The sequence below is a fragment of the Nelusetta ayraudi genome, unplaced genomic scaffold, assembly GCF_046127955.1.
Source record: "Nelusetta ayraudi isolate G7.1 ecotype Tasmania unplaced genomic scaffold, CSIRO-AGI_Nayr_v1 ptg000019l, whole genome shotgun sequence".
NCBI lineage: Eukaryota > Metazoa > Chordata > Actinopteri > Tetraodontiformes > Monacanthidae > Nelusetta > Nelusetta ayraudi.
In genome coordinates this window covers 3,147,186-3,159,253 of record NW_027466069.1, presented here as the reverse complement: position 1 = coordinate 3,159,253, position 12,068 = coordinate 3,147,186, and the positions used below count along the sequence as shown (strand labels likewise).

Here is a 12,068-nt window from a genome sequence, read left to right as displayed (position 1 = left end):
CATTGTACCACACACACACACACACACACACACACACACACACACACACACACACACACACACACACACACACACACACACACACAGCGACCACAACACAAAGGCTGCATAATGAACCGACAGGCCGTCCCGCCGTCTCTCGGCCCCTCCTCCCCCACTTCCTGCCCACCCAAAAAAAACCCAGAGGAGAAAATCAAGAAACCTTTCTGCCGCACGAGCCCGGCAATAAAATGCTGAGCTGAGCTGCAGCCGGGATAATGGATGTGCGGATGTGTGCGTCAGTCGACGGGGCCTCGCTGCCACTGGCCAGCCTCAGTCTCCAACACCAAGCTGTTGCTAGGCGATGCCGAGGAATTTTGGTTTGTGTGTGTGTGTGTGTGTGTCTGTGTGTGAGAGAGAGAGAGAGAGAGAGAGAGACGGTGGAGTGGAAGCCTTTGTGCAAATCACCACTTTTGAGTCCCCTCCACTCTGACTGCGTGCGGGAAGCAAAAGTCCACGTATGTGTGTGATGACGCAGCCACATCAGGGGTAATATTTAACAAAGCGAAGCAAAAGAAAAGACTCAAAGACTCACATCATCATGCTTTTTTTTTTTCAATACAAGAAAGAAAATACACTTCATACAAAAAAACAAACAAAAGATGGAAAAATAGCTTTCTTTGGACAGGGCCAGCCTGTGCATCTTGTTTAGTTTACTTGCTCCACTCTTCGTCCGCATTATGTCACCTTGTCCACTCGCTAGCCCTTTTACACCACGCGATTTTTCAGAGCTTTCAAGATTAGACCAGTCCAATTTTCAAACAGCTCACTGCCAACTTGCCAAAGCAAGTTCTAACCAAACGCCACTGACAGAAGAGTCCACTCTCCTCCTCCGCCTCCTCTCTGGTTCACAACCTTTGATTATAATAGCAGGACATCGTCGCTGGTTATGGTCAGTGGCTACGTAGAAGAAGAAGAAGAAGAAGAAGAAGAAGAAGAAGAAGAACGACAAAGGGAAAACACGAATCGGCAACCTCTTTATACAGCGGCGGCGCTTTTACGGGTGACGATCTGTAAGCTGCATATTTTACCTCCGACTCGCGAGCGCCTAAATCGGTCAAAGCTTTACGGTTAGAAGCGGCCGAAGGTCGATGCCGTGCGCGCACGTAACCATGAAGCCAACGATTCGAGCTCCGGTAGAAGAGTCGAGTCGGGTCGGGTCGGGAGTGCTACATCGTTCTGGTTGCAATTCAGAAGAATCTGCAGGACAGGAGTCAAACACTCTGAGTGACTGCTGGGAGCATGATATGAAAGACGTTTTTCCCCTCCCCCCAAAACTGCATACATATTCATTAGTTTTTCGAACAGTTGAAAAGAAAAGCTTAATACGATGCTACAAATCTTTTGCAAAGAACATTTAAAAACTACACACGAGGCGGCCCGACCCACGTTCAATCTGCCCAAAGACGCCTCGACCGTCATCAGTGTCCATCCACAGCTTGTTAAATAATCCCTCCACTACAGCTTAGCCTCGTTTTTTTTTTCCTTTTCTCCCACCAGTCGCAATATTTTTCTCCTCATTGTTATTTTATGCTATTTATGCTGTGTTCCATCACCGAAAATAGTGCTTTTGTGAAAATGGACTCCCGGCATGACACGAAGCGAGGCGGGAAGCCCAAAACAAAACCTCCCCTTCACATTTCTGTGGGTCCTCGTTTTTGCGCACTTCAGTCTCTGGCACTTATGCTCACTTTTTGCGGAGCAGCACCGCCCCGCCACGAGTCTAGACGGGCTGTTCAGCGACTCACAACAGCCCTCATGCCTGCTCTCACCTACGCCTGGATAGTGAGGAGCGCTCTCCTCTTCACAGGCCGCGCTCTCTTTCCTCCTCGCCGCCGCATCCCTGCGCTCTTCACGGGGGGGGGGCACACAGCAGCAGCAGCAGCAGCCGGCTCTCCTTTTATTCACACGCCTGGCTTAAGAGGGAAGTACGGGATTTCGGATAACTCCTTGACAGCTTCATGCGAGATATATTGTTTTTGCACTTAGAAGAAGAAAAAAAAAAGATATCTACCGACTTGTCCGAGAAGGCATTTACATCACGTCATCAAAGGTTAAACATCACACGTTGCACGTTGTTTTTCTCCAGTTTTTTGGACAAAATCAACATGTGGGGCGGCTAAGAGATAGTACAACCGGACAGATGTGAACGCCGTTTGTAGTTGCATACTGTTTTACAGGTGGACGGGATGATCGCTGGAGAACCGGAGAACTTCGGCTCGTTTTCGAGAAAAGGCGGTGAGATAGACGGCGGGGTGGGAGGAAGAGAGAGAGAGAGAGAGAAAAAAAAAAGACAGATGTGCGCAAAGGTTCAGGAGCAAGTGGACAGCGAGGTGTCCACCTCTTCTGAGGGGCTGTTTGGTTGCCGGGGGGGTGAGGAAAGGATTCAGCAGGACGCCCTGATAAAACCGTGCCCACCCCCCCTTCCCCGAGACCAAAGACGGCAAGGGGCACGGGGGTCGTAGGTGTGATGGTGGCCTCCAGCTCCACTCACATGACCGAGCAGCTCTTGGCCTTCTCCTTCTTGAAGGTGGAGGTGAGCAGGTCCGACTTGCTGGGCAGGTGCAGGAGCCTTTTGGAGAGGCGGCGGGTGGGGCTGCTCTTGGCCAGCGGCTGCAGCTTGTTGATGCAGGCCATGGCGGCGGTGCGGAACACGCTGTGGATGCTCTTCTCCGAGGTGAACGCCGAGCACTCCAGGTAGGCCTCGGCGCCCAGCTGCTTGGCCAGAGCCGAGCCCTGAAGAAGGAGGAGGGGAGGGGAGGAGGGTTGGAGCGGAGCAACGGATGGGGTCAGTGACATCTCATTAGATCAGAAGTGCTTGAGAAGTCCCGGTGGCGGGTGGTTCTCATTAGGCTACGACGGCGATGATGTAACTCACCTGCTCGTAAGCGATGGGCGTTTGCTTCTGATTGGACAGCTCCATCAGGGTGCACACGTCTGTGCGCAGGTCTGTCTTGCAGCCAATCAGCAGGATCCGTGTGCTGGGACAGAAGTCCAGGATCTCGGTTTTCCACTGTGGAACAAACACAAGGGGCCTTAGTGAGCAAGTGAAAGACAATTCACTGCATCATCTCATAGTTTCATGGACACAGAGGACACGGCAGAAAAAATTCCCAGAAAAATTGCTGTCACCTTCTTCAGGCTGCCGTCCACAGTGTCGGGGCGACTGATGTCAAAACACAGCAAGACGGCGTCCGAGTCGCTGTAGCACAGTGGCCTCACGTTGTCGTAGTACGGGGAACCTTGAGGAGACAGAATGTGGAGACAAAAAAAAATCTAAATCCATTGGAGCTGACCTTGAATGTTTTACACTGGCAGGAACGCAGTGCAAATACACTGTTCAGTTGCTTGTCACCACAAATAGTTAATCAGTGCGTTCAGGCATGTAGACGTGGTGAAGTCCAAACTGTGCGTCAGATTTGAAAGTGCAGGGAGGACTGGGGAGACTTTGGACGAGGTGACCATGGATGTCGGCCACCGGCTGCTCGCTGGGAACATTGATGGGATTTTCATGCACAACCATCTCTAGGGTTTAAAGAGGGTGGTTCCAGCGAGAGCAAATATCATCCAAAGACCCGTGGAGGAGAACACCTCGTTGATGTCAGGGGTCAGAGGTCAGAATGGGCAGAAACGGCAGGAGTAACTCAAACAACCACCGGTCACAACCAAGATATGCAGAATAGCAACTGTGGGCCCACAACACATCCATGTGTGTGTGTGTGTGTGTTTGTGTGTGTGTGTGGGTGGTAAAATGTACCCAAAGTAGCGTCAAGTGTCTTAAATTAACTTCAAAAAATAAGATTGTCAGGTTGCCGACTAACATGGTAATGTTGTATAACACTGCAAATACACAGTACATGTTACTGATGTGCAAGGCTGCTATATATATATATACATATATATATATATATGTGTATGTATATATGTATATATATATATATATATAGAGAGAGAGAGAGGGAGACAGAGAGAGAGAATGTATGTATGTATGTATGTATGTATGTCTATATATATATATATATAGATAGATAGATAGATAGATAGATAGATAGATAGATAGAGAGAGAGAGAGAGAGAATGTATGGGCAGAATATTGGCTCAGATGGTTTTATATTTTTTTCTCTCAAATGAATATCATCCAACAGTCAATTCCCCCCTGATACTTGCTATCAGCGTTGCCGAGAGGGGGGAGTGGGGGGCAGGGGCAGCACCGCGAGGATTGCGCGCCATCAGAGAGCCGCTCCCCTCCCACCAAAGCCTCGCGCGGCTGCCGTCGCTCAAACGGCTCCTTTTTGTCCCCCCCGCACCGACACCCTCCGCTCAGCTGCCATCTCGGGAGGGCGAGAGGAGATGACAATCGAGCACTAAATCCTCATTGATCTCTCCTTGCAGTAGATTACGCAAGCGCAATGCTAGAGCTCCAGGCAGGCAGGCAGGCAGGCAGGCAGGCAGGCAGACGCTCCCACTCATGCTCAGAATCCTTAAGTAAACCTCCCCACCACCCCACACACAAAAAAAACCCCACACACAGAAAAAAAATCCTCCGCTCTCCACGCAATACCTCCAGCCCCTCTGTTACCACAGCAACAGCCTTGGAATCCACCGTCGACATCAACCGTTCCGCCCACCTCAGCGCAAAGCCCCGCCCCTCCACTGCCAGTCAATCATTTTATGCAGCCAGCTGCCCGCCCACCCATTGTTAGGGACATTCCTCTGCTGCTGTAACATCCGTCGCACACGTACAACACAGGCGCGCGCACATTCTGCAAGCCACCTAATGACACACTTTAAAATTTTTAGCAGCTGCCACCAGAGAAGCCAATCTGCGATCAGATGGAACAGAAAGAAGTGAAGCTCAGCCGGGGATTAACATGTTTACTCTGAGAGCTCCCAAAAGGAGCTCCAAGATAACCAAAAAAAAAAAAGGCAGCGCGTATAATCCCCTCATTTAGATATTACACAACCGTCCTAATTGATTTAAGGCGAAAGGAGACGACGACACATCAGAGGGAAGCGCAGCGAGCTGCGTGCGCGGCTCAACGCCAGTGCGTGCATGCAGATCAGATTCATGAATACTTAATGATTTTTTTTTTCCACATTATCAAAGGGTAAAAGTGAATTTTCCAGCTGCCGGCCAGTGTGAGCAGAATAATGACAAGCTGTGCTGGAATTCCTCGGGGTCGGGCGCCGCGGCAAACATCTCGGCACAGGAACAAAGAGGTGCGAGAACCCGGTGTTTGCTCGGGGAAAATGTTTGGTTTTTTTGTTAAAAAAACTTTTTAAATAAGCCGAAACGTCGGCTTTTACTCTTGATAATCTACACAAGGCGGGTCTCACTCTTAAGTAATCACATTACTTGCCCCGAAAGTATTTACACCCGGGGCTGACACAGAAAGGCCGTGCTCAGCTGCCAGACGACTTTTTGTATTTGCTGAGTGTGAAAATTGACACACATTAAGATCAGAGCAATTAGCACCCAGCGGAAGGAGGAGTGTGTGTGTGTGTGTGTGTGTGTGTGTGTGTGTGTGTGTGTCTATGAGGGAGATAAAGAGTAGTGGCAAATGTGAGGTATTTCTGAGGCGAGGCCCATCCATAAATCTCCACCAGCTCCCACACAGGGGTCATCACACGGCCGGGAAACTGGGTGTGATTCCGCATTAAACGGCCACTGATCTAAATGCACCGATCGATGGAGCTGCTGCAAGGAGGGGCGGGGGGGGGGTCCGAGAGTCTTTACAATTAAAGCTGACAGATTAGTTACCCGGCCAACAGGAGAGCAAAGATGAAGGGGACCCCCCCCTCAACCAACACCTCCTCCACACAAATCGATTTTTATCTTTGATTCCGGATGTCGGCCGGAGCTTTTTTTTTATGATTATTATTCTGCCTTCAAAGGGAAAATAAATATAAAGTGATGCAGCCGAGCGGCACGCCGCTGGGTTTCGCAGGGAGCCGACTTGGAAGCACTATGGTGACACTCCAGGACCCAGTTTCCCAAATTCTGGAAGAAGTGGCAGCGTCTTATTGTCACGACAGAGAGAGAGAGAATAAGAGAAAGCCGCCAGGAGGAGAGAGGACGGGTAGGGGTGGGGAGAGGAGGCAGGAGTGTCACATCACAAAGAGCACTCCCCTGCCATTAATCCCTCACCCCCGCAGTCTAATATCACAGAGTGCCCGTCTCTTCCTGCTGCTCCCACCGAGCAACAAACTCAGCAGAGTCGGAGCGAGCTGGAAATATTTCTCTTTCTTCCCCTGCAAAGCCCCTCCTCCACCCAACAGTTTTCATATACACACACACACATATATATATATATATATATATATATATATGTATTTTTTTTCTCGAGAGCATGCCTCTCACAACAGATGGAGGGTTTCTGAGGCATGAAACGTGGAGTGAGAGGTTGACTAGCTGCTGAACGGCAGAGGGAAAGAAAGAATGGAGCAAATTCCTGCGGCGGCGGCGGCAGCGGAGTGCAGCTCCATCCGTCTCCATGGTGTGGTCGCCCTGAGCGAAAAAGTGTCGAAACTGGGCCAGAGCAGGCACAGGTGGGGGAGGGTCTTCTTCTTCTTCTTCTTCTTCTTCTTCTTCTTCTTCTTCTCCTCCTCCATGAAGTGTTATTTTTTTTTCTCTCCCTGCCACTCTCGCTCTGTTTTGCGCCTGTGTGCTTCATCAAGTGAGTGACAGAACCCCAGCTCCATCATTAGTGCAACTCCCCTCCTGTAAGGATGCAAGAGGTCAGACAGATTAATGATCCGCCGATGGGATGACTCACAAATTTGGGGATGAGAGCGGCGGCGGCGGCCGTCTCCGCCCACTCGGCTGCGTTGCTGCAGCTGATAACTCGGCGCCTCAGCCAGAACAAACACGCACACACACGCGCACGTCGCATCAGTCGCTCCCTGGTTTCACATGCCAGAGTCGGTCAGAATCACCGTCGAAGCCCCCTGCTGGGTGGAGGGGGAGGTGGTGGTGGTGGTGGTGGAGGGCTCTTTGTTCCTGAGCATCACCGCGTCTGTGCCGCTAACAAGCTTTTACTTTGTAACTTGACGCTGTCAGGACTGATCCCGCTCACACGTCCTGAGGTCAAGTCAAACGGCGCTCGGTTATATAAAGAAAAGAAATTCCAGCGTGTCCTTCTTCCCTCTGGCTTTAGCTTAAAAAAAAAAAAAAAAAAGAATGAGCGCTAAAGGTGTTTTGTCAAAGCAGCCTTGAAAGTCATTGGAGACTGGAGCCACGATTTCACCACAATGACTAAAATTCTTCCACCCGCTCTCCTAGTCCGGAAATTTACTGCGACTGGTTCAAGAACAGGAACCGTTCAAGACGCAGCAAAATGGGAAATGTGGGAGCCATTCACAGAGTTTAGCTCATTATGACTGAGATTTGTTTATTTTCTGCAAATGAACATCCGGCGAACGACGCAAGTCGACGACATCACAATCGTACAAATTTGAAGTTGGCAGATTGGTGTCGAATTGATGGAGTCACTTCCTGCTTGGCTTCGTATCATGTGTCATAACGCAAGCTAACAAATTTCTCCTTTGTGTTTTCACATAAGGAAATGCTACCCGGCAGAAGGACTGGGAATCTTCCAGTCACTTTCTCTCGCCAAAAAAAAAATACATCTGAGACTGTTATTGAAAGACTAAATTCAAACGCAAATGCTTGTCTGCCAAAGTGAAAATGGGGTTTAAGCGTCAATTAGCTGTTACGATGACTCCCGTCTATCAATGACGCCTCTTTTTTTTTTTTTTTCGATGCAATTGATTTTTTTTTTATGAATACCAAAGCATGACCACACCATATATGACAGAATCCTCTAATAAGACCGCTCAGTCTTAGACAAGCTTCGCTCGCACAAGCAGCATAAATGGACCCATTATTCACTGTGGCCTGAGTTACAGCCGTTGCCGAGCTGTTTGCGCCGACCGGGCCTGATTAAAACCGGTGGATTGATTTCGGTCAGTAAATCCATGACGCTGCCCTAAGAAGGAGCTGCCTGCCACGTAGAGCCGGTGATGAGGTCAGTGCGATCAATGACTGGGAGTCGGGATAATGAGGGGGAACCTCGCAGGGTAGCCAGGCTGCTGCGGCGCTGTGCAATTAGGGAGGTTTTACAGTCGGGGGGGGGGCGGGGGGGGAAGTAGAAGAAGAAGCCAACAAAGAATCGGCCGCCTCTCAGGGACGTTGCAAAAACTCACTGCCGTCCGGAAGAAATAGAGAAAACTATGTTTAGTTTAATGTCCAAAAAGCTGCGCGTGCCTGTGTGTGTGTGTGTGTCTGCTGCCACGCGTTGACGCCGTGCCCAAGTGCTGTCATTGTTCCTCAAAATGCAAATTAGCCCACGGTTAATTGGGTGCAATTCCGGATGAAAAAGGAGATAAAAAAAAAAGGATTCAGCAAAAGGGTCATCTGAGGGGAACGCAGGAGACGCGGCAGTGAAAGGTGGGGCAAAGAACGAAGAAAAACTGTAAACAGAGATGATGGATGAAGAAAGGAAGAAAGGAAGGAGGAAAGATAGAGAGAAAAAAGAAAGAAAGGGGAGAAGAATTGCAGGCGCTGTGGGTCAGACAGGGTGGCCCACTGCTCCTATTCACAGTCTTAATCCCCTGCACCACGCTGCTGGAGTGGCTGACCCCGCAGCGGCATATGGAGGCGAATGCAGGTCATTAGAGTTACTGAGCGACCTCCTCCTTCCTGTTCGTCCGTCTGCTCTAAAAAAAAAAAAAAAAAAAAAAAAGCTTCCTGCCTGCCCGCTGCTAAAACGTCTATCTGGCCGTCTGGCCGAGCACCAGGACCGGATCCTGCTGGCCAGAGCCCAGGCCAGAGTCCACAGTCTGAGATTAAACTGCAGGATTTGGTCTGGGGAGAGAATTACACTCACTTTTTTTTTCTCTCTCTCTCCCTCCTCCTCCTCCTCCTGTTGCTCCTTCAATCTGGGAGAGGAGGGGGAGCGGGGGGTGGGGGGGGCGAGGAGGGAGGGGTGCAGAGTAAAGACTGCATCATCTCACACAACTGGGTCTGTTACATAAAGGATTTGTTGTACGCAGACACGCTTTTTCGCCGAACAAAACAGGCACACACTCGCACAGCCGCGCGCACACGCACACACAGGCTGACTTGTTCAGCCGCCGCGCTGACCCAGTGAGGCTGCGGATGTTTTGGTCACGGGGGCGTGCGGAGGCTTAGCGCGGCGGGCGAGCGTGACGGCGAATCACACAGGTGCCGCAGACGCGTGCTGGCGGCATCCAGGTCAGCGCCGGGTGGAGGAGGAGTGGGGTGGCGGGGGCGGGGGAGGGGCTCTGCGCTGACACATTGACCCTCTTTTTCACGCTTTGGTCTAAATGAACATATGATGCACAAACAACAAGTGGACTGGAATAATCTCAGTTTTCCAGAGGGCCTCGCAGCCTCGACGGAGGAATTCCGCTGGAATTTGCCCAGATTTGAACAAAGGCCCTGCAGTTTTTCCTGATTTTTTTGTTGTTGTCGTTGAAGCCAGAAGCAAAAAAAAAAAAAAAAAAAAACCCCAAAAAACCTCAAGCTCGCACACCGACCGCATTAGGAGCGGCTGATGGCGGTTCCCCACAGAAAAGCCACCTAGGAAGGAGATGAATCTTCTTTCTCCTGCAGCTGCGGCGAATTATTGCATTCGAGGAGCATAGACACACACACACACACACACACACACACACACACACACACACACACACACACACACACACACACACACACACACACACACCACTGCATGCGACAGACAGGGGGAGAAGGAAATAAAAAGACAAGGGAAGCGGCATTGAGGAGGAGGAGGAGGAGGAGGGGTGGGGGCTGAAGGAGGAAGAGGTGCTGAAGGTACCTGAGGTGTCCCACAGGCTGAGCTCCACTCGCTGCTCCTCCAGCTCCAGGCAGGCCGTGTAGTTCTCAAACACCGTGGGCACGTAGGTCTGAGGGGGTGGGGGGGTGGGGGGGGCGAGGAGGGAGGGGAGTCGTTAGCCAGCGGAAAAAAAAGAAAAGGGGAAAAAAAAAAAGGTGTCGTTAGTGTGGAGGTGCCACAGGTGGAGGTGAAAAATAAACGAGTGCGCGGCTAATGAGCGCAGGCGGTAAAGGTTTCAGCGATTCCTGATAAATCACTGCAGCTGTGCACAACACAGACATCAGTATCATCAGTGGATCCGGCAGGGCTCCTTTATCTGTATCTCAAGAGCTAATAATACACATCAATATATATGTATACATACAGTTTGTCTGTGTGTGTCAGTTTCAATGATTTCTGCCATAAAATTGCGGTTTTATTGAAAACGGAACACTAAGTTCTTGTACACAGGCGCAGTTTTGGGGAAAATGCGCATGACACCTCTCTGCAACATGCGCACCGACTTCCTCCTCAACACGCGCACAGACACGCACACACTCCGACTGGCGACAAATTATACAACAAGCTCCCGAGCTCGTCCGCCGCATTCCTTGGTTTTTTTTCTTCTTCTCCTTTAAAAAAATAAAAAATAAAATAAATATTTGTATTGTGATTGACGCCTTACCTCCGGGTAACAGTCCTTGGCCAGCACTTGCAACATCGCCGTTTTTCCGCATTGAACGTCTCCCACGAGCACGAGTTTACACCTCACCACCAGCGGCTGCGTGTTTCTTCTTTCCTTCATGATGGAATCTTTTTTTTTTTCTTCTTCTTCTTCTTTTCCTAAATTCTTCGCGTTACTCCGATCTCCCTTTAAAAAAAAAAGAAAAGAAGAAAGAAAAATCCAGAAAACGGGCTCAGCTGCGTGGCGGGGAAGGAAGGAAGGAAATGAAGGGAAATTGTCCCAGTGCGCTTCGCCGGCGTGTTTCTCCTGCAGGATGCGCTCTGCTGATCTGATTGAATTTGCCACTGCGGCTCTTTATACAGGCGAGCCGCAGCCAATGGGAGCTCGGCTTTCCCTCCAGCTCTCTGACATCCTCGCGCTGCACCCTGCGATGTTCTCGGGCGGTGGGAACAAGTTGTTTTGTCGGGGCTGATGGAGCTTGTTTTTTTTTATTTTTCATTTATTTACTCTTTTTTACTCAGGGGCGCTTGTTTTGATTTGATTTGATATTAAATCAAGACAGTTTTTTTTTTTTTTTTTTTTTTTTTTTAATTCTGCCCAATATTGGCACTGATATCCTGCCAATCAGGCTCACTGTTCCCATCATCAGCACGCCTTGCACACCTCCCCTCTGTAATTGAATGCATATATATTGAAATTCTCTGCTTTACAGCAGGATGCAGCCGCTCAATATCGTCTGATGGGTTACCTGGTTGTCTGGCGCGACTGCAAATTGACTGACTGACTGGATCAATGAGGCACCACTGGCTTGGGACCACGATGGGACCAATCCACAGCGGGCTAATTAGTCACCTCTGCCTCTGCAGGAGGGAGAGGCTCAACTTAATTTGATCCACATAACAAGATAAATAAATAAACAAAAAGCCCCCCGGCTGGGCTCTTTGCGACGGATATCTCAGAATGCGGAGGGTTAATTGACTTTTGTCTGGTCAACATTAGCATTGTGTGCTGCTGCTGCTGCTGCTGCTGCTGCTGCCGTATCGAAGCAGGTTTCCTCCCCGGCCTGTTAAAACAAAAGACGCGCCCGCTGATCAATGGGCGGCTGGTGTGGCTCTTCTCACCGTGTGGACAGAGGACCTGGGGGATGGCGTGAGGCCACACCCACAGGGGTCATGTCAGAGGTCGCACCTCACACTCATGCTGCCTCTCCCATCACCTCCCTCTGCCAGCCAACGGTTATTACTGTATGAAAACTGCAAACAGGTCTTTGTTTGGGAACAGGGAAGTAAAATGATAAGAGTCAATTAGCCTGTTCGCCTGGCGCTCTGCTGGCTGTCTGCTGTCTGCTCGCTGTGTGCTGGCTTGTTGGCTAAAAGACGTTTTCCAATCTCACCGTTTGCACCAACAGGTCGACGCAAGTTGCTTTTCGTCTGTGTCGTTCAACGACCCCTCTTCCTGATAAAAGACAATGTGCCCAACAAGTC

At 50.0% G+C, this 12,068-nt stretch overlaps 1 protein-coding gene across 1 annotated transcript; it reads right to left on the bottom strand.

The window, feature by feature from the left end:
- Nucleotides 1–1,694: 1,694 nt before the first annotated feature.
- Nucleotides 1,695–10,908, bottom strand: rnd1b (Rho family GTPase 1b). The gene is made up of 5 exons (XM_076026400.1): nt 10,585–10,908; nt 9,903–9,990; nt 3,172–3,281; nt 2,918–3,052; nt 1,695–2,775 (listed from the first exon to the last, which is right to left on the bottom strand). Exons 1-5 carry the CDS (start codon nt 10,702–10,704, stop codon nt 2,530–2,532), a joined length of 699 nt encoding a protein of 232 aa, XP_075882515.1. The 5' UTR covers nt 10,705–10,908; the 3' UTR covers nt 1,695–2,529.
- Between the last annotated feature and the right edge of the window lie 1,160 nt (nt 10,909–12,068).

What these genes read in the sequence shown, in the direction of transcription:
- rnd1b (XM_076026400.1), bottom strand. Translation starts at nt 10,704, where the DNA reads ATGAAGGAAAGAAGAAACACGCAGCCGCTGGTGGTGAGGTGTAAACTC. An exon ending in CCAAGGACTGTTACCCGGAG is followed by an intron (nt 9,991 to 10,584) that starts GTAAGGCGTCAA and finishes CCACCCCCTCAG; the next exon opens with ACCTACGTGCCCACGGTGTT. An exon ending in TGGACGGCAGCCTGAAGAAG is followed by an intron (nt 3,053 to 3,171) that starts GTGACAGCAATT and finishes TTTGTTCCACAG; the next exon opens with TGGAAAACCGAGATCCTGGA.